Source organism: Ixodes scapularis, unplaced genomic scaffold (assembly GCF_016920785.2).
Source record: "Ixodes scapularis isolate PalLabHiFi unplaced genomic scaffold, ASM1692078v2 PGA_scaffold13__105_contigs__length_92229423, whole genome shotgun sequence".
Taxonomy (NCBI): Eukaryota; Metazoa; Arthropoda; class Arachnida; order Ixodida; family Ixodidae; genus Ixodes; species Ixodes scapularis.
The window spans coordinates 89,810,295-89,832,840 of NW_024609839.1; the positions used below are offsets into that span (position 1 = coordinate 89,810,295).

The 22,546-nt window shown below is 43.6% G+C and overlaps 1 protein-coding gene across 1 annotated transcript; it reads right to left on the bottom strand.

Moving 5' to 3' along the window:
* Nucleotides 1–4,187: 4,187 nt before the first annotated feature.
* Nucleotides 4,188–22,198, bottom strand: LOC120841894 (beta-alanine-activating enzyme-like). The gene is made up of 7 exons (XM_040212894.3): nt 22,104–22,198; nt 19,074–19,263; nt 15,097–15,326; nt 11,918–12,015; nt 9,841–10,218; nt 7,974–8,065; nt 4,188–4,418 (listed from the first exon to the last, which is right to left on the bottom strand). Exons 1-7 carry the CDS (start codon nt 22,196–22,198, stop codon nt 4,188–4,190), a joined length of 1,314 nt encoding a protein of 437 aa, XP_040068828.3.
* Between the last annotated feature and the right edge of the window lie 348 nt (nt 22,199–22,546).

The following is a 22,546-nucleotide window of genomic DNA, read 5'->3' on the forward strand; positions in this document are numbered from 1 at the left end:
TTCGAATCGCCCGCTTCTAACAGAATTGTGTATCAACACCCATCAGACCCTGCCAGGCCGTTCTTTTTCGTTATAGACCCGGTACACATACTAAAATGCATACAAAACAACTGGATCAACCAGAAGAATGACCACGTTTGCTTCTACTTCCCTGAGATGCAAACAAATGCGGCACAGTCAGAGCGCATGCAAACAGCGTCATTTTCGACAATCAGGGACCTTCGCAGCAAAGAATGTGACCAGCTGTTGAAATATGGCTATGGGCTATCGAGAAAAGCCCTTTATACGTCGAATATTGAAAGGCAGAACGTAAAGCTTGCCTTGCAAATCTTGAATGATTCCTTGCCTGTGGCGTTGCGTGCTCTTGGAGCGAAGCACAACCTGTTCTCATTTGAGGCCACTGCTACTTTCATCGACATCATACTCAAGTGGTGGAAAATTGTGAATGTGAAAACTCCGCGGAAGAGAAAGAGGCTGAGAGACCAGTTCCAACAACCAGTGTTCTCCGTGGACAACGATCCAAAAATTGACTTTTTGCACTTGCTTTTGAAATGGCTGGATGAGTGGAAAAAGAAAGGCCTTGACAAAGGTACTCTGACAAAGGAGACTCACGCTGCGCTCGAGCACACTATCTATGCGCTTGTGGAGCTCGCTAGGTACAGCTTCGAAGAGTTTAATATGACCTATGTTATTTTTGGTAAGATACAAACAGACTGCCTAGAGGACCGGTTTGGAGAGTATAGACAACTGGCAGGTACGCAGTATCATGTTTCTATCAGGCAGATTTATGAAGTCGAAAACAAGCTGTGCCTGCAGAGCACCTTGGCGACTATTTCCACTGACCAGCATTGGGAATGTGTACGAAAGCAGGTACAGGCATTGCATCCCAGCTGCAACGTAGCTGTAAGCAGCGAGACGCTTTCGAAGATACAGGACATCCTTCCGATCCTGCTCTACGTTGCAGGATATGCCGTGTACGTGACCCTCAAAAAGTTAAATTGCGCAAAATGCAAGGACGCGTTGACTGTGGATAAGACAATCACAGTGTCTGCCGCCCATGAACACTATGATCTCGTGAAGCAGTTAGACTGAGGAGGTCAAGTGTACCCATCGATGTTTGCGCTTAATGCGCAAATCTCACAACTACGTTGTCGTAGAGCAGCTCGCTACGCAACCAGAACTGCTACTAATGCCCGAACAGCGCCAGGTCATCACGAAGCTGACGCTGCATTTGCTGACCAACGAAGAGCCATCTGACTTCGACGCCTGCGAGAACGGCCACACGAGTGAATCTGTGCTGAAAGACATCCTTCGGTGCAGCACGAACGTTTTACTGAAGAACTTCTGTGGAAAGCTAAGCGACAAGCTTCTCGACGCTGCTGACAAGTAAAAAAAACGGAAAGCCGCAACTCTCCAGAAGAAATAGGTGTATTGCTCCTGATGAAGCGCAAACACAAACGAAACTGGATTGTGTAAATGAATGTTTCGCTCCTGTAATTTTAGACCAGTGAAATTTCTTTTACAGCACATGCATGCTCGTTCTTGCAAGAAAAAAATGTGCCCGCGCGGTAAATCGGTGCGACAACCTCTCTTGAACAGCGCTCCGCACTTTTACCAATCCGCCCTATCGTGTGACTCACGGGAAGAGAGCTAAGACCTTATACGTTTCTAGAGGGTGTTGGTGTCCGTGTAGGTCAGCTGGTGAAAGTAAATCATGATGTTTTAAACCCAGGAATTCTTTTCCTGTTTTTTTTTTTTATTTCAAAGTATCCCTCGCCACAGTCTCGGGTTTTAAATATAAAGATTATTTTTAGTTTAGGGTCCATTTAAGGTCGGTGAGAGAATATAGGCATATAATAATTTTTCGTGTAGATCATTTGAATTTGTCAAAGCTTTCCACTGAACTACACTGTGCGTCAACAAGGGTCACAGACTCTGACAAAAATATTTTCTTTCTAGAGCAACTGCTTTCCTCTCATGCTTCAAGACACTTGGTCGTCTTTGCTGATTCATGGCTCTAATTCGGTCATAATGGAAGCTCGTGAGGTCAGTGTCATCTCACTATACAACAGCAGCAGCTTTGGCGACCTCCGGCAAAAGAACGTTGTGCGTCCGACAGATCGTCTATTTGCGTAGCGCTGCAAGTTTGGGACATACTACATTGTAATTGATTGAGGACGTTTGAAAGTTTAATGAGAGTCTACGAAACGCGTTTATTTATCAACCGGTTCTTAAAAGGACATAGAATAGAAATGCCCAGGATGCAAAATTCAAAGTGAAACATATTTATATGCCGAAATAAATGATAAAAACTCAAATTGTAGAAGTGTTAATAAACGTTTTATTGATGAAAATACAGATGGCTTCTTCAGTTATAGCTCGTGAAGCTTTGATTAGAAATTATACAACTTCACTTCAAGTAAACTAGGCAATAAGCATGTGTATGCATCAAGTCAGAAGCTCATTTAGTTACTCTGTCAATTCGCGATCCCTAAACCACCATTCCTGCTCCGTTTATTAAAAGCAGATGTCACGTATGAAGTACAGCAATTACAACAATTATCAAATGTGTGAAGCGCACAGACACTAGCGGGTAGCTCAACGAATTGTATATGTTGCCTAAGCTCTCAGAAAGCCGATTCTTGAGACACGACCTCGAGCCCGGGACTCTTTGAACCTGGCACAAAACACCTGAGACGGAGATTACAAAATTAAAATATCTGAAAACAGTATACAATCCAGCTTGTATTAAAAGAAAAAAGAAAAGAATGTATCTATTTCCTACGAATAAAGTTGGGGGATAGATTGTGCAGCTTGGCTCGAGCTGCGCTGGGCGTTTATTTAAGAGCTCCTTAACGTCGAAAGTGAAGCTAAATTTGACGGGAAGCGTTTCCCCGCTAAGTCTATAGCACTAGCAGGAATACTGAATTGGTGTAAAATTATACACCAATCAAATTTCGTAGGTTCCCTAAATATGGCGCTTTATATTTTCGCATTACACGCTTTTGGGACAGCCTTTTCTTTTCCGAAACACATAGAAGGAAATCATGGTTCAAACGTACCGACAGTTGAAATAACAGCTGTTAGACGCCCTTCTGGAGAAAATTCGAGAGACCCCCGATTTCGAAATTCTTTGCATGTGGATTGCATTTTATCATTCCGTCTGCACGAGACTTACAGGACACCATAGCATTTTAAGCAATTTTTGCAGCATAATCTACTTAAGAAGCTTAAGAAACTTCAGCATTCTTTGGAAGCTAAGCAGCTTAAAGGGCAACTCCTGTCCAAATTGTCGAATTGGGGATTACGACTGTTTTCAGCCCCTGCAGTCTCCCTGATTAAGAAAGTATATTTTTTTCTCGGTATTTTGTTTAGTTTCCTAAATATCGCGGCTCGAAGTTTTGTTTCGGACGTCTACGGCAAAACCGAAACTATATATCTGCTAGAGAGATGGCAACACTGATCATCTGCCGTACGGCCGCTTCGTGACGTCACCGCGGTGCTGCGGTACGCGGTACAACGTGCGGAATCAACCGCAGCTTCACAGCGACGTGACGTCACGTGGGTGCGCCGCCCAGTGTTCCTTGACGAAAAGCTAACCCTCTCGCCACCCTCTAAAGAGCAGCTGGGTGCATCTCTAAAAGTGATTTTAGTGGAATACGCGGCTTCACTTTAACGTAATACTTCGGCTGGGAGCATAATTAGAGAAACTAAAGCGATACCAGTCATTTATTTTGGTTTCGTTTCCGACCCGAGTTTCCCTTTGAGTAACTTAAACAGCCTATGCTACCTAAGCTTCTTTTGCGTCCTAAGCACATAATGCAACCTAAGCAACATAAACGACTTTAGTCACTCAAATTAAAGGAGCACTAAAGTGTTTTTTTGAGATCGTCTATTTATGGCGCAACCCCAATCAAGTCACTCTAAGCACCCTAGAAAATCCAACATTACAATCGTGCGCTATACTTTAGTCTAATCAAATGCGATGAAGCATTGCGACGCGCCCCTTTTTCTGAGATATCTAGAAAAAGGGGTGTGTCATGAATTTCTGGTCGTATTTCTAATTGCATAAAGTGTGATGCGTGATCACAATTATAATTTCAGAGACGCAGGGCGCGCGTCGATTGAATTATTGCCGTAAAAACAAAATCTCAAAATTTACTTTAGTGTCGCTTTAATTAAGCAACTTAACCTTTCAAACCGAAATTTCGTGGACCGGTTCCTTCGATGATTTCGTTCATGTAAGCGGTGACCTCCCCGAACGTTTCATGCAAAACCTTGCCGGGCAAAAGTGGCAGGGGGTGCTTTGTCGCGAACTCCATCTCTTGGCAGATGGTGGAAGCCCTCAGGGTACTTCCTCCGTTCTGAAGAAAGTTTTCCTGTGGATCAATGATGTCCGTTGTCCTGGTGGTGAATTTCTGCACAGTAATATTGCGAGGGTTACAATATAGGATTCTATGTTTTCGTATAAATCCGAAACACTCCGAAAAACACCTGCCGGTCAGATTTTCGTTAATCCCGATTTATCGGATAAACACCGAGTTTTGAGATCACGATGTCATAAAACAAAAAAAAAAAAGGTAAGAAACGTAGCAGCACGAATTTAAGCCAAGCATTAGCCAATGTCTTGCGATGGTCTTTTGGCCAATGCCCATATAGTGCCCATGCATCGGCCAATGCTTGGCCGATGGGTGATGGCCAGTGGCCAGTGGTCAAAGGCCAGAGAGAAGCCAGTCATCGGCCAATGGCTGGCCACTGGCCAAAGAACCATTGCCAGTGATTGGCCAATGATTGGCCAAATCTTTGCTTCTTGGGTCTACAAAGTGTTTCGGTACAGGGTCTGAAAGTATGAGCTCCTATATTCTATTGGAGATGGTGGGAGGGCAGTTGGTGAGTTTGAATCACTATAGCATTTTACCCGATGCAGCAGGCAGAGTAGGTGAATGGGATGGAAAGGAAACAAGTTTCCCAGCTTCTAGGTCCAAAAGGTTTTTGATTTTAAGGTATGGGCGTCTTGTGAAGGAACACTTTTCTGGAATTTTTATTCTGGCACAATTAGTAATATCAACGGCGAGGGCGCCAACGCCTAATTCATATATCACCCAATAGTTTTATTAAATTGAATTCGCCTTCATGACAGGATATTATTTTTAATAAATTCCAGAAAAACTTTGCATGTAGGACAAAAAAGAAACTCCGAAAAGCATCTCCGGAATTTTACATTAAATAAGTTCCGAAATCAGGAAACCCTAGTTATAATTTATAAAGTACCTGAATGTACCGGCTTCGATTGCGAACACGAAACCCAAGTTTTTGCTCCGCATAAAGAAACTCCTCATTGCAGAAAGCTGAACCTTTATCGAAATAAGACGCTAGAGTTGAGACAGAACGTCAGAGTTTGAGAACATGACGTTACCTGGATCAAATATTATCACAAATGACAGACGATGAGGCACAAGAAAACGGAATGAACTGAAGATTTAATGGGGCGAACTTGTGGCAGAAACGAAAAAGAGACGAACACACGTCGAGAAAGCAGCAGCGAGCCTGGACGACGGAAGCAGCAAGCGTCGGTACGTCGGCGTAACAGCTGGCTATCGCTAGAGATAACCTGTGAATGAATCGGCAATACAGCGATCGGCTCCTTACCTACTATGCTTGTCATCTCGAATAGTCAACCTAGAATGTTCCGGCAAGAGCTCCCAGGAATCGAACGCGGTAACCACTCGGCCACCCATGTGCTCGCTCGCCGACGCGCGTGGCACTACTCTCCCTTTAAAGAGAGCATCGTCTCGATGCCAGGTAAAGGGAAAAAAAGCAAAAAAAAAACAGAGCAAGGCAAAAAAATAATATTAGGGAAATAGGGAGGCTGGCAATACACAGTTTTATCAAGCGTTGCGCTGGATCACAGTTCACAGTCTTATTGTGCGTAGTACGTCTTGAGGCGCACAACGTGAGCGACTTCAGGTCGTGGTGGGTGGCTTAGTGATTTTCTTGTTCCGTCGGGCCGCATCGACGAATGGGTGTCCACACTCACACCCTTCCTCTGGGCTGGAAGTGGACGTCGCTGCGACGGAGGTTGTAGCGGCCCTCGTCGACGTTTTGCTGATCTTGAATCAGGTGTCGGGCGAGCTGGCGGACTTCTTCGGCCCGTTGAGCAACCACCTGGGCCGGTTTGCTCATCTTGCGGTCGCGGCAGCGGCAGCGGCCAAGATTGATTTTTATGCCACGTGACGAGCTCCATGGGGACAAGGAAGTACCTAGCGTCCCTGCCTGATGGCAGAAAAGTCCGTGGCGCTTCGAGTACAAAATTCTAATTTCGCCTGCAGAAACTGACCGCAGATGCTTTCAACTGAAGTCCAGTGTCTGGCTGTAACCAAAGCATCCAGACGTCGGGTCGTCGTGACATTCTTGAAAGATCTCTCGATTGTCGGTCGGAACCACCGGCAGCCATGGCGAGTTGTTGTCCCCGAATTGCTTTTTGTAGAGTACACCTTGTCGAATGGCAAAGGTCGGCAGGGCTCGTGAGAAAACATGCGGTACGGTACTCCCGCGCCCTTTTAGGTGCTCGACTAATGCGCGCAGCTCCGGATCGTCTCGTTGATGTCGTTCCATGTCGTCGGTGTTCACTGCTCCTAGCAAGCACTCGTCGTCATCGTCGTCGCTGCTGCCGGAAGGTGTTTCAACAGGGGACCTGGACAGGCAGTCGGCGTCGCTGTGCTTGCGGCCTGACTTGTAGATTACAGTCATGGTGAACTCTTGTAGTCGGAGACTCCATGGAGCGAGGCGCCCTAAAGGGTTTTTAAGGTTCGCAAGTCAGCAGAGAGAGTGATGGTCTGTGACTGTGCGGAACGGGCTCCCGCACAAGTACGGCCGGAACTTCGTGATTGCCCAGACGACTGCAAAACATTATTTTTCAGTCGTGGAGTAATTTCTCCCCGACTTGGACAGTGTACGACTTGCGTAGGCGATGACTTGCTTGGTGCTTTTTCGCACTTGAACCAGTACCGCCCCAACACCGCATTACTAGCGTCCGTGTGAATCTCGGTTTCCGCATCCCGATCAAAGTGTCCAAGAACAGGAGGAGTCTGGAGCCTTCGCTTCAGATCGTCGAATGCCTTCTGCTGCTCCTCGGCCCATTCTAACTTATCGGCGTCATTCGTGAGGTTTGTTAGCGGTCCGGAAATCCTTGCAAAATCCCGAATCAAGCTCGATAGTAGGCTCAAAATCCAAGGAACGTTCGCACGGTTTTCTTGTCTGTCGGCGCTGAAAATGCCGCGACGACGCTTGTTGTCGCTAGAGTGGGGGCAATCGGACATTCTTGGAGGATGTTTCCGACGGTTGTCTTTGGAAAATCCACCTACAGGGGTTGCCGAACATACTTTCCCGACGAGTTAGGGCAGAAGAGCCCTCTCGGTGGGAAGTACGAAATGGCGACAAGGGACGTCGTGCTGACGGCGAAAGGGATCTCCGGGGGGAAGCGGTTGCTGGAGAGGGCGGGAGATGCAGGTACTCCTTGATGTCCCGCGGTCATTCACCGCTCCTCGGTTGGTGTATGTGTGTGTGTGTGTGTGTGGGGGGGGGGGGGGGGTCGTTCAGTGCGAACCCACGAACCTCAGCTGCGCCAGGTTGCTGGTGCGAGAACGTATCTGTGCGGCTTTTCTGTGCCTGCTGCACAAGTGCCATCTTTAACGCACTACGGCGCCTTCCACAGACTCACGATCATTTACGATTCAGCGGTTTTTATGATGTTCCAGCAAGAACATACCTGGCAGAATCTTTTTTTATTTTCTCTAAATAAAACATTAATTAACAAAATTAATTCGCCGACTTATCGTGACAGTTATTCTCCTATTCTATGTGCCACTGGCCGCATAACTAGACTGCACAAACATCAGTAGTCTAGGTTTCACGTTTTTTTAAACAAATATATATATTTTTTATTTAATTATTTATATGGAACTATTTATTACCTTCCACAAGGTAGACAGAAGCCGATTGTATGCAGCAGCATGATTCATCTTCTCTGAAGTTCTTTTAAGCAGCGCCTTAAGGTCGAGTTTCCCTGTGGACAAACGAACAAGAATCGGTTTCAATGCCACAATACGTTATCCCTTAAAAATGTCGCCCGAGTTCAAATCTCGGCTTTATAAAGCGAGTAGGACTATACTTAAGACACTGCTCGCACCAGGAAGGCAAACACCAAACACCCGTTGGAAGGGGTACGAATGCTCTCAGGCTAGGGGGCGCGAGCTACCGCCCTATAAGAAGAGTATGGCAACAGCCATCGTCTCGTTTAACCATGTCAGACAGACCTTATCAGCAAACCTATAGTAAGCGCGATAAGCGTAATACACGGACTTGACAAAATATTATGATCTAGATTTGCATCTCTACTGCATGATGCACGTTAAAGACGAGCAGTTGTACTGCCGTGGCTATATTTCCTATCAACAGCGTAAACCAGTGTCGCCATACCTCAAAGGTAGACCGGCCTTACAGTGTCTAAGGCCAACGTCGAATTTGTTTGTTCTTGAAAAAAATGGCCGAATCCGACCAGGCGCCGGATACACATAACGTTACTCAAGGCGTGACGTTGAGAGGCAGCACGTAGTGCCAAGCGCGACCCTTACTTAAAAAAAGAAAGTATTGGTGTAGTGCAAATTACAGAAAATTACAGTGATAAAGTTTCAGGCATGTGGGTTGGAATTACTGCAGACATGCAAACTATTTCATATTTTAAGAGTTCTAAACTTCTCATATATTTGTGTGATAATTTTGTATTTCAATTCACGAATAATAGGAATATTAGAGTGTCTACGTATTCAAGCAAATGTATCTGAATGCTGTCAACGCATAACACAAGAACAAGATAGGGCATTCAAATGAGATTCGAAATACCAGAGGACGCAGTGGTCGTTGCTATACAAGAAGAACCGGAATTTATTCTTTGTATTTGTAGCTTTTACCATTCCTATTTTACCCGAAACCATCTTTGTGTAAACTCGTGTTTTTTTTTGTTGTTGTTGTTGTTGTTGTTGAGATTCAGATTTCACCTTTGTACTACTACATCTTCTGTTTGAATATGTTTGCTTAGTCCAGTACACAGAATAGTAGTCTCCTAGAGTTGTTCACGCGCGTCTTCTGGTGTGTTTACCGCGTCCAAAAAAGGTGGTCCCTCGATTTCCGCTTTATGACGTCATGGAAGTGCATGTTGTCGAGGGCCGCGATCCTGGCGGCGTCCCAGCGGCGTTGGTGGATGCGAGAGACGCCTGCTTCACTGCAAGTCGCCCTCCAGCCTCACAGACCACAGAAGCTTCGGCAGACAGAAGTCGGGACACCGCGACGACAGCGAAGCTCGCGTTCGCTCCTCTTTTTTCGCTAGCATTTTTAAAACCAACCGCCAGGATCGCGACATCTGACAGCACGACAGGCCAGTTTGCGTGACGTCATTTGTTGCGTCTGAGGGACCACTTTCGAACCTATGGGCGGGAGGTATAAGACGCTAAACACATCGGTCCAAGGCGCGTTCCAGGTACCGTAGACAAGGCATCCGTCAAAACCGTGTAAAAAAGACAGTTTTCGCTGATGACTGAATTGATCGGAACTTGTTTGCTTGATACATTATGCTTCCAACAAGAAATATTTTTTTACATCCCCATCTTGACGGAACCTTCATGCGACGAAGGCCTCACGCAGAATCTGCATACTGTCTTTTGTATGGTGTAGTGGCAGTGCCAAAAGCCGCTAGAAAGTTCGAAGAAACAAAGTAGAAACGTTCCATGGGCCACGGACGGAGGGCCCCTTTTTGCCCTACTGCGGACATCGCAAAGAGCTCACCGTGTCTGTTCAGCGGCGACGAGTTCAGCGCGACGATTTCGAACGGGCAGAGGCACTCCATCTCGATGCTTTTGGTCAGAGAGGGCATTACGTCTTCTGCAACGCAGCCGGGCGACAGCGTGACGAAGATGTACAGCATCTTTTCTTCCTTCGAGAAGTGGGTCCGACAGCTTTCGACGGAAGGCGAGCGGAGCAGGATGGCTGTCGCGGGATCACCGCGCACCTTTCGGCCATTGTACTGGAAGCTCGAGTCGTTCCTATGTAGGAACGTCAAGACGTTCCCGCATTTTTTCACTCGATCGCCAGAGTCTCGAAAGAGTACCGGGTCGACGTCTCGCCACGTCTCGTTGCCCACGAGACACCGGCGGTTGGTTCCACCTGAAATATCGAGTCCACAATAACTGAACGAACTAATCTTTTAGATAGATGACTGGATGAATGCCCTCCTTGAATCGGGCGGTGACTTGCGCCACCCAGCCAAATCGTATTTTCTAGCTCCAGATTAAATGATGTTAAGCGAGTTTAATCATTTTTAACCGTTATCCGCCCCTTAATTTTAGTCACCATTCCTCTAATTTTTTCAAGTAAGCTGCTTTACTTATTGAAAACGTTTTGATACACGGTGTTTCAGGTTCCTGAGGTAGTCAGCCTCCTCGCGAATGGTCAGCGCCATCTACCGGCAAATCAGAAAGCGTGATTGGTGGCCTTCTAAAAACCTATAACGAGACGTTTGTTTAAATGAAGACTTGGGAAAGTTGCTGAAACATTATCGACAGCAATAGAGAGCAGCTCTGTTGTCTGGTATTTTTATGCTGTTGCAGCCCCTAATAGCTATTACGTCTATACCACTGTTGCAAAAGAAAGCGGAACAATTTGCGGCGTGTTGCAGTTAAAACACTTAGGTGCCCCCGGCTCCATGCTGTTATTGACTGCTGATACCGTCCCATAACCGCCATTCACAATGGCGGACAACGCGTTTTACACTACCACGCACGCGCATAAACGCCCGCAAAAGAAGAAAAATACAAGAAAAGGCCACAGATAACCCTGGGAAAGGCTCATTGACCTATTTCGTGCGAAGCTTAGAGTAACCTGCGGGAAGACTGGAACCGATGTTTTGCTAAAAACATTTAGGAGCCGAGTATCTCAGAGAAACATCTGTCGGCAGTATTATCCGAGAGGTTCCTTTAATTGCCTTAGTACAAACTTGGACCGCCTTTTGTGCCTTGTTTGAACTATCTCTAGTGAAGGGATCAAGTTGAATACAATAAATAATATCTATGAATAAGCGAACGTACGATCGCTGGAATAATTTTCGGAGGAATTTATTGCTGAACGCGGTTAACAGTAAATGGCCCTAAAGTTATATCAATGCTCAACTTCATTGTTTGAAAAACAAGATGGTGTAAACCAAACGTAATACAGTCATGCCACTTTAATATGGACCACGTAAATATCGTACTCGTTATTACAATATTTTCGTGGACGAACTGGGAAAATATTATTTTTATTTGTCCTTATGATGAATAAGTCACACTACGAACCATATTTGATGCGAAAATGTTCATATGAACCCTGCACTATCTTATGGTTTTTCTGAATGTAAAGAATTCAAGCTGAGTTCTTCACCTGGCAAAGTTAAAAAAAATCGTTTATTGAACCGATTGTTTAGTTTTTTTGTGCTTTTTTGCTCTTTAAACGCCGGATTTTAACAAGTCCCTACATTCTTAATGGCACCGACCGGCATGACGATGCAAGTATTGTAAAACAAATTGCGACATATATATAGATCGTAATATAGCAGAAGAATAAGCTCGAAGACGCCACGTTCTTTCACTCAAAAATGAGCCTAATGACAACGTTTCTTGACGTTCCCAAGGTGAGGACTGGCGCTCACAGCTTCAATCAGCGCTCAAAAGGGAAGAGGGCAGGCGTGCTCCTAGCTTTGACTGCACTGCCAAGAAAAGTTGCCCCCGAACATAGTTATGGATGTTGACTGTACTTACTCTTAAAAAAGAAAAGCGGTTCCCAGCGTCTGGGAACCATATCTTAACTTGTACGATGGTACAACACTTACCGACGAAAAGAGTGCCTTCCCCTTCTTCAATGACTTCCCCTGAATCCTTCCGTACTTCGAGTATGGTTCCATCTAACGGATCGCCGAGGGGGACAGCGCTGTGAACAGAGCGAGCACTCAATCAGTAGGCCTCTTGCACTCGGACAGTGGGCGCGAGCGCGTCTAAAAGACGTGACCATGTAATCTTGGCTTCGACGTCTGCAAGATGCCTTTATAATGGTGGCGCTGTAGCGTCCGATTATGCACGAGCCATGTTCGGATACAAGAGTCTGTCAGCGTCTGTTTATGGGCGTAAAAGGAAATGAAAATAAAATAAACAGAATGCGCCCTAATGTTCTATCGAAACGCTAAGCAGAGTACTTTGTATGCTCTAACCAATATCTTCAACGTGTCCGACGTTTCGAAGCATGCTCGGCTCCTTGATCACGGGTGACTGTATGTAGGCCCAAAGGTAGCAATATGTCGTTGGTTTCTTCTTCTCTGTCTTAGCATTGTTTTCTTGTTCTGTTTTTGTGTGTGGTACATCTTTGCCCGTGGATATAGCTGCTTGGCAGCGTTCCGGTAAATCGGTTCACATTGTGGTTAGTACTTTGTATGTGCCAAGATTCTAATAAGAGACGCTTTCTCCAGTTTCTTTCTCTATCGAGGATGGAACTGCTGTAAAAGCCGATGACGTGGCCGGTTTTCTGGGCTTTCCCGAAGAACTTTCCCGAACGCCTGCGCAGATATAAGTATGACGTAAAGAAGAAAGATATCCAAGGCAATGCGCTGGCGGAACATGCTCAGAAGACCGGCCACGTTATCGGCTTTGACAGCAGTTCTGTCCTCGATAGAGAAAGAAGCTGAAGAGAGTGTCCCTTCTTAGATACTTGGCACATACAAAGTACTAACCACAATCTGAGCCGACCCACCGGAACGCTGCCAAGCAGCTATATCCACGAGCTAAGATGCGCTACTCACAGAAACAGAAGAAGAAAACAATGCTAAGAGAGATAAGAAGAAAACAACGACAGATTGCTACCCTTGGGCCCACACACAGTCACCCGTGATCAAGGAGCCGAGCCGGCTTCGAAACGTCGGGCACATTGAAGATACTTATTAGAGTCTACAAATTACCCTGTCTTACTTCTTACCTAACCAGGCAGAGTTCACTCGAAATGTTTACTGTTAAACGTTAAGCATGTATTCCTTTTAGCTGCCATGTTCATGATTTTCTTTGATGGCGCCTTTCCGCAACGCGAGGGAGCGTACGAACGCGCAATCTGCTCCTCGTTTGCGTCCTGTCCTCACTTCGTCCTCGTCTTTGCTGCGCACGCACAAATCTTATACGAAGCGACCTAAAATATTCAATTTGGCTCGCGAGGGGCGCTGCTGAAAGCGTGAGAGCCACAAGCCTTGGAGAAGCTGAGGGAGAGGAGAATTGGGGCGCGCGCAAGGACGCCGGAACGTCGAACTCTGATTCGAACAATTAGTGGGGAGACCACTCCTTATGCAGTGCACTCGGCATCTCGAAACTTTGACCTGGAATGTTGGCGACTGACTAGACGAGGACCATCCTGGCCTTCTTATCTCTTACACTCGGTGTAAGAGGAAACACGATGTTTTAGATGCCAAGAGAAGCGTCCCTTCTCGACGTTATTATTCAGCTTCTTCGCTATTGGGGGGCTTACTTAAAACTGATCAATCAGTAGGATATTTTATCAGTGCGATGCCTATAAATAGATACAAAACACGCACCCATATTGCGAGCCAGAAAAAACCAAGTTCGGGAATTCGAACGCTCATGTGGGAGTCAAAATAACTGCTCCTTCATTACAACTGTCAACTGCAAAATGAAAATGAGGGCCCGACGCTGCTTTGTGTCATGTTCTAATTCCCGCCGTAGTTTTAGCAGATCTGCGTGCATGTTATGATTTGTACCAGCCAGTATGGCATTGCACTCAAATACAGATCCTTCTTATAAACCTGGTGAGTTTTCTTTAGCCTGCTATGTTCCAAACATTTACTACATCAAAATCGGATCATTGTGAACACGATTTCAACTGTTGGAGACGGCAAACTTCAGACATTCCTTGTACGATCGTCATCCGTTCGTCGTCTGCAACACGCATCTCGTATGGACGTATCAGTATGGCAATTAATGTTAAAATATATCAAAAGAAGTTTCGAAAACTCTAAAGCAGAAGAGTGATAGTTTAATGCTGCCCGAGGTTTGTTCGTGTGTGTGCGCACGCATGTGAAGAATCAAATAATGTCACCGATCGCATATGTTTTGGGTAATCCACTTCCAAGTACTTAGTTACCGAAAAGCACGGGACATTCACACACTTTCGACTGCTTACAACTGTACAGGCTAAAAAGTGGTTTTTAAGCCGTTCCTCACGGTTTACCACCGGCTCCGAAGCAGCGCAGCCGGTGCAAGGCCGCCACAAGACTTTAAATACCGGCTTTGTTTAACCACTCATTCACACTGGAATCGGATTCGCGTTTGCAAAGCGGTTGCGGACGCGGTTGTATAAAGATACAGTACAATCGCACGCGCACTGGATGACAACAAGTGCGCGTGCATTTCTACTGGATCTTTATACAACCGCGTTCGCAACCGCTTTGCAAACGCGGATCCGCTTCCATTGTGGATGAGCGGTTAGGCGGTCGGAGTTAAACGCAACTGTGTGACTGGGCGTTAACACGCAACCGTGCCTCCGCTTCTGCCTCACCACATGTACACACTTTTGCGTAATATAACATTAAAATGGACGAATAGTGGCTGCTAGTTAAGCATTGCAGTAAACCCAGTGCGGCATTTGATATGATGAAGAGTTTATTTCTATTGCCAGATGCGTAGTGAAAAATCTGCTAAATTGACAAAGCTCTCGTCAACTTTAAAAAAATAATATAATGTAATAGTGCTACCGCCTAACACTTCACAAAATTATTGCCGTTGCCTATCTATGTCGTCATCCTTCAAAAGTTTCCTGGATTACTCCTGGTGAAAGACATTTTTGACTGTTTCCAATAGCTAAGAGAAATAAACCCTCGTTTGTTTCGCTAATTGTTTTTCGACCTTCAAAATGTTCGGAACTTTTGCATCCCTAATTGTACGTCACGTACGAAACTGCCCTATACAAACCTGCTGAAGCACTGCTGAGGAATTATTCAGGAAAAAAGTGCTTACATACCCATCTGTTCCGAAATCAATTTTTTGGCAGGTGGCAAAACACGACACCTCGGTGATGCCGTACAAGTTGAACAACTGCGTCGCATTTCCATTGCTCTTCCAGCGCTTGAGCACGCTAACTGAAGGACACTCTTCGCCTCCCATAGCAAGGATGCGAAGACTCGTGTCCTGGGACAGCAGGGATTTCTTCAGGAGGTCGGCTCTGATGGTGAAGAAGAAGCTAGGAGTTGCCTGCGCGGAAATGGCAAGTTTAATAAAGCTTTAGTTCTATAACCCTGAAACTCTTAAGCAGCGCCTGGCAAAAGAATTCTAAAAATGTATCCCGGTATAGAAAATACTGAGATACGTGTATTTTAAGGCCAAAATACAAATACTGAGGTAGATATTTTTACGGAACAAGATATGCATGAGATGCTTTTACAAAAGTGTGAAAAAAGTGTCCAGGAATACAGATACAGATACATACTGAATATTTTTTCCCCTTAATTAGGCCATGCTGCGCGTATGGATATAATGACGAAGTGCATTTCAAACAACCTCATTTGTATAGCAAGTATGAAATATTAGCGAAATTGGAGCATTCGAATCGTCAAGCGATACAAATGTTTGTTTGATCAGAAAACGAATTTGCTAGCTTTGAAAGTGAACTGCTTACACTTCAGCATCAGTAGCATAATTCAAAGGGCCTATCACCACGGCACCGACGATTTCGTCGCAATACCAGACTAGCGAGAAGAAAAAAAAAAAGCCTCTCTACCGGTGCCGAAATGTATAAATATCACCTTGATGGAAGGGAAATGCTGGAGCATTGAGGCACCATTTCTGGTGTTCGACAACGAAGCGAAAAACTTCCGCCCTCACATTTTTGTGGTCTGATTTTGCTAAAAAGACGAGGAATCATTTTCTTCGGAGTCGCAGAAGACGTGGACGTGGTCTGCCCGAAATGAGCCCTGCTTTGCCTCCTTTCCTATTTGGAACATTAATATTTTCATTTTGTCCGATAACTTTGAAATGCTAGGGTGCGTCGTAAAATTTGGTCTTAAGTTCTTCCGAGTAACCCTGGAGAGGGGGGGGGGGGGAGGGCGAGAAAAAGATATTTAACAAGAAAGCGGGCCCACGGAATCTACAGGAAACGAGAGACCTGGGAAAAACGATTGAGCCAACTGATCTTTCTTCGAACGACTTTTTTTTTCTTTCAAGTTTGTTGATTCCTTTGTGCAATGTGCAAGGCAATCTCTCTCCCCCCTCCCCCGACAGAAACACACACGTTTAGGTGAGGTTATATGGCGGTTTCAGATGACAAATTTTGAAATTCTAGAACCCTTTGCACCAGTAAATGTTTCACAAGAAATGCATCGAAATAATTAAGCCTGGCTAAGTATCGCGAAAAAATTCATGCCCCGTAAAAGTACTTCACCGTTGAGATACAAATACATTTCTGAAATGTTTCTCGATGCAGAGATGCAGATACTCAAAAGTATCTGGAAGATGATATTGTGATATATTTGTATCGCGATACTGCTGCCCTGCTTTCAAGTTTGGGGAGTACCTCTGGTGAGCAAAATAGAAAAGCGAGTTTGGTCGCGTTTTGGCTGTGCGTAGTTGCGCTTTGCCACGTTGCTCGCGTACGCTAAACCGGCAGGATTTTATTGATCATACTGGTGGACATAAATATGTCAACGAGAAAGAAAGCTAGAAGAAAAACATTTTTATTGCTTAAATAAGACCAAAAGAAAAAAGCTGCATTTTTTATAATTTACACATTGTTGCTTCTTTCGGACGTCACCACGCTGATGCTGACAGCCTGACCAGGACTCGCGCATAACCGAACGCTGCCTTGCCGCTTAATGATCGATGCAAGCATTACATGTCCGCATCTATTGTGCCTCGAAGGCATCCCCGACTGGTGTGGTCATCCAACACTAGCCAGAAGACAAGGCTGGGACATCCCTTCCAAACGCCATCAGTAGTGAACGCAAGCATCGCCGCCTAGAGTAGGTAACAACTCAATAACGGAGTGAAAAATGCTCCTTAATGGAAATGCCAATCTTCCGCGAGGAAATCAGTCATTCACGTCTAAGCGTGTCCTTGACGTCATGATTTTGCGAACCAATCCCGTTTTCGTGATCCCGTTTTCGTGATCAGAAATGTTTTCAACAACTACAAGGAGTTCAATATTAACGTTGCAGTAGCATTGTACACTGCACCCTTTGATTTAGAGATAACGGCTTTTGTTTTACTTTAATTTATTTTTTATAAATTGGAAACTGTTCACAAACTAAGCTTCTCTAAGTTGATTTTTGCATCGGCAACCCAACCTATCAACATTGTTGCCTAGAAACAGATATTCTAGTATCGTCGGCATAAATGACAAATCGGGTATTACTTGCAATGGCGACTATATCTTTTAGAAACAAATTAAAAAGCTGTCGTCCATAAACAGCACTTTAAGGTACTCCTTCCGCACTAGTTTCAGTACTGAAAGAAAAACCATTTATTTCAACTGTTTGCTGCTTATACAGCATTGAAATATTGCAAAAGAATGCCCTCGAATTCCATAAAAATTAAGTTTTTATTGTTGAATTTTATGATTCAGCCGGCCAAAGGCTGTCGAGAAATCAATAGAAGTCCCCAAAATTACAATTTTGTTTTCGGTATTGCTTAGGAGTATTTATTTTGGCTGTAGAGAACCCAGTTCTGTTGACCGACTTTCTCGGAAGCGATATTGAAAATAAGCAAGTATCGCATTTTTTCACAATAAATGTTAAGTCTTCCATGTAGAGTCTTCTCGAAGCCTTCAAAAAAAAAAGTAAAAAATAAACGGGCAAGATTGAAATCGGTTTTGTAATTCCACATAACATTTCTATTTCCGGACTTATACAAAACGGATACCTTCGCAATCTTCATACCCCTAAGGAAAACACCAGACCAGAGCATCAAATTAAAAATATGCGTGAGACAGGGCGTAATACTGTCAATCACGTATTTTACCAGCTGCACCTGTATTCCACAAATCGATACTTTTACTGTTCTTAAGGTTTAAAAACGCCCAAAGTACTTCATTCTTATCGGTATAAAATAAGAAGTAATTTTCTGCGATGCTTTGAGGTAAACAGAAGCCACCACTTGCTAATTGAACGGGAGAAAATAGATCCGTAAAATAGTCACGGAATGTATTTCCTAAATTTACCCCGGTCAACGTATTTCCTTCAATTACAAGTTCTTTGATAAAGTTTTCTTGACCGTTTTGCTCTAAAATAATATTAATGATTCTACAGATAACGTCACTTCTATTTTCGTTCACATCGCTGCGGCGATATTTCAGAGGACATTCGTGGACAACTCCCTTCGTGCGAGGTGTGCGGACGGTCCTTGTTTCTGATACCAGCGCAAACTAATCCAGTCCCCGTTCTGGTCCAAGAGTTCCCCGGCCAAGATGTGTGTAGTTCTAAAAATCTCCGCATCCTGCACGTCGCCTCGCAAAAGGACAGAGCACCAAACCTCTCTTCAAGGAGCAAACCTTCTAAAGCACATCTTTCAGGAACGAACATCTACCGGTGTTAATTGCAGGACACTTTTGTTAAATTTTGCTGCACCAAAACATAAAGTGACAATATAATGCTTGACGCACATGCCAGTCTAAATAAGAACTATGTTTCGCTTGTTGGCGACCCTGTTAACGTAACGCATTTTCTTGTTAGTAAATCTTTCTTTTAAATTTTCAGGCTGTCGCTAAAAAAGTAAATGATGATGAACACGGATATATTAGGACTAAACATTTTGATCGATGTGCAATACAGGTCTCCTTTTTGCGACATTTTTCTTCCCAACTAAGTGAAAGTTAAGAGCGGTTGTCTCGTGTTTAGTTCTGCCTGTCCTTTGTTTTTGCGCGGAGACTGTGGATTGAATACGTAGAGGTGAGTTGCAGATGACTGCTGCAAACGTCTACGCAGCAATCATCAGAAAAGGCATATTTACCTGCAGGACGCTGACTTTGTGGGCCGTCACAAGTTTAACAATCTCTGAAGGTGTCTCCCCGATAACATCGGACGGGAGGAGTAGGGTCGCTCCCGATGTCAACGCCAAGAACATTTGTATCACAATGGGATCGAAGGTCAGAGGACACGGCCCGCAAATGACGTCCTCCGGCGTGATGTTGAAAATCTCCCTGCAGAAACAATATTTTGTTTTTAAAGCGGAAGCATGAAAGACCGTGTGGAAAAGAGTACGTAAAACCGCCGCTCATAACAACATGTTCTTTAGACATGTTTGGAGCGCACATGTTTTAAACATGCCTCAGTCCTGTCCGCAGATACTAATTCTATAGTCCTGTTTTTTTGCGAACACTGCGTTTTTTATGATGTGTTAGCTATGTTACTGTCTTTTAAGAGAGTTGAGTAGACGTCTTCAGAACGGTGAGAATTCGAGCCACCAAGTTTGGCTTAATATTGTTTTCCACCCCTTAAAACCGGATACCAATTGACGTCATGGTCGAGTTAAGAAATGCATGAACGTAATCTAGAACGTTTTATTTACAGCGTGCTAGGGAGCTTTCTTTAGCATAATTTCGAAACAAGTTTGGTGGGAAACGCGTTTTGCGTTATAAACAGACTGCGGTCTGAATGCAAGATGTCTTATCGATCTCACTTTTAGAAGAGTTCTCCTTCATTCTAGCTTGTTGAAACGTATTAGCGGCAAGTAGAGATAAATTATGAAAAAAAATGTTACACACAAGTTCATGTGTTTTGTGATAGCTAGAATTTACGAACGGAGCGATATTTTTCTCGTTATTTTGTTTACTTGCTTTAGCGAGAAATTGAAAGCCATGTTTCAGTTTTGTATATATTTTCAAAAAATAATTGGAACCATCATAAATAATAGGCTTGAAGGCTTTTTTTATTAAAAGAATGTCATAATCTTAGGCGACTATGAATTTCAAGACATAGGTCTACAAAGCAAGCTATTCTTGGCATCAAAGGTAAAATAATTTCGAACATTGAAAATAAATTATACACTATGGGAATCTTTCTTGACCTAAAGAAGGCTTTTTATACAGCGCAGCACGAAATATTATTGCGGAAGCTTGAGAAATATGCCATTTCTGGTGTAGCGTTAACGCTAATAAAGAGTTATTTGCCTGGTCGGTATCAATTTGTCAACGTCAATAAAAGAGCCTCCTCCAAGATAGAAAATACAGCATGGTGTTCCCCATGGATCCACCCTACGCCCCTTATTATTTCTGATATGCATAAATGATTTAACAACGATACCCGGTCCGAAGGAAGTAATCATGTAAGCTAATGACTCAAGCATATATATTAGTGGCTTAACAAAACAAAATGTTGAAACCACAACAAACTTTTATCTAGTAAAGCTCTTACAATGGCTACAAATGAATAAACTTCAATTGGACGCAAACAGAACTAAATACATAATCTTTAAACAAGACTAAATCCATAAACTTAAAATTTAAACTCGATATTGGAACAACTGAGTGAGCGAAAATTTCCTGGTGTTTGATTCACGGAAGATCTTTCTTTGTATAGCCATACTGCCGAGCTAAATGCCGATTTGTGTAAAACTATTGGCATTATGTTTAAAATAAAAAAATATAACTGTTCCGCTCTGGCTACAAACGAATATATATTATACTTTATTTTACTGCAAATTAAGTTAAGCACTTTTAATATTGGGTACGACAACCACTTTGAATGATAAGAAATTATTAACCGTACAAAAAAGTTCTAAGAATAAACGAAAACTACATTTGAGACTATAGAAACTTGCGCACCTGATCCACTTTTTCTTAAACATAATATGTTGAAGGTGAATTAGATATATTATTTCCAACTGCTGCAAATATTCTATAGAAATAAATCCTACCTAACACCCGACGATCAACAATCAGCAGTGTATAACAGTGTCCGAAACGCAAATTATCTAGTATAAGAGGAAACTATAAGCGACAAAGTTTCTCCTTTCAAATCGCAACCTTTTGAAGTCGCGAGGAGTTCGAAATTAATTATCAAGTGCCTATACCGCAGTTTAAACGAAATATTATAGAGTATCTTGCTACCAGTGATTTCGTTTTCTGTGAATTTTGTTTCGAGGTTTTTACTCTACTGGAAATGAGTATTGCATCGAGTGCCCTATGCTATGTGAATTTATAAACAATTGAAGGTTTCTGAGTATTTTTTTTGTGTCTCTCAGATTATATCATAAACTTGCTCATATTTCCATGTGTGCTTTTCGCTTATGTGTCGACATTTTTCTTGATTGCGTCGATGTTATTTTCTTCGGTACTTCTCGGTTTTCATCTCAATTTGATATTTCTGTTGAACATTTACCTATATTTGTTTGCACTTTAATTTTATTTTGGATTCTAGAACATTATTGTAGAAAAAGTTATTGTAGGCTAGTATGACTCGTACACTAGTATGTCATTTTTCGTGCTTATTTGTGCTTTCTGTATAGACTTTTATAACTCATATTGAAAGTGTTTGTCTTGTGTGCACTTTGTTCTTATCTCATCTGTTGTAGGCCAAGAGGGGGCAAAGGCCTTGTCAGCTTCACTCTTTTTGCCTTGAGCCCCCTCTGCGGATCAAATCCGCAGAAAGAAATAAAGAATGAATGAATGTGTGAATGAATGAACAAAACGCGCGAAATACTGCCTTTGTTAGGTTGCCTGCTCGACTTGCAGGTTATGCATCGCGTGGCCTGGCTCCGATAGAGAGCCTTGGAAGATTTCAATATTAGTTTTTTCATAACCTTTTTTTGCTTTTTTTCTCTTTAGCTACTTTGAATTCAGAGATAATGCATAGCATGTCGGGAAGATCAAAACCTGAGTATTTCGAGAATGTGTTTTCTTTGGGAATCTAAAAAAAGTCGCCGGTGTTTGTGGTAATCATTTCTACACTCTTAATGCTTGTTCAACTTAATCGCTTACTCAATCAGTCAGTAAAAGTAGCACTCTATAGGAAAAGTATTGAAATGGGAGAGTACTATTACCTCAAGTGAAGCACGTTAGGTAGGATGCAAGAGTGGGGCACCTGCACCGTCTTTGGTTCTCCAGTTGATCCCGAAGTCCACATCGTGTAAGCCATCTCCGGATCCGCCGACCTTTCTGAAGCCTTAGTGTCAGTCACGGTGCCGAGACACTTTGCGAGGACATGCGTCTCGTTCAGCACCTTTCCTAGGACTTTCCATGAGCCGCTCTTTGACAAGGGGCTCTGAAAGTTGGAAACTGTGAGTTATTATCTCTCAACTAGGGATGCTGCGAACTTTGGTTGAACCCGAGGTTCTAACCCGAGGTTCGAGGATATACCTCAAAGTTCGACTGATTCGGCTATCTTTCGAACATTTGGCAAAAGTCGAGGTTCGACTTCTTAGACGATGTTGCCCGGCATTGGAATAAACAATTACTTTTAGAAACAAAAATGTTTCAATCAAAT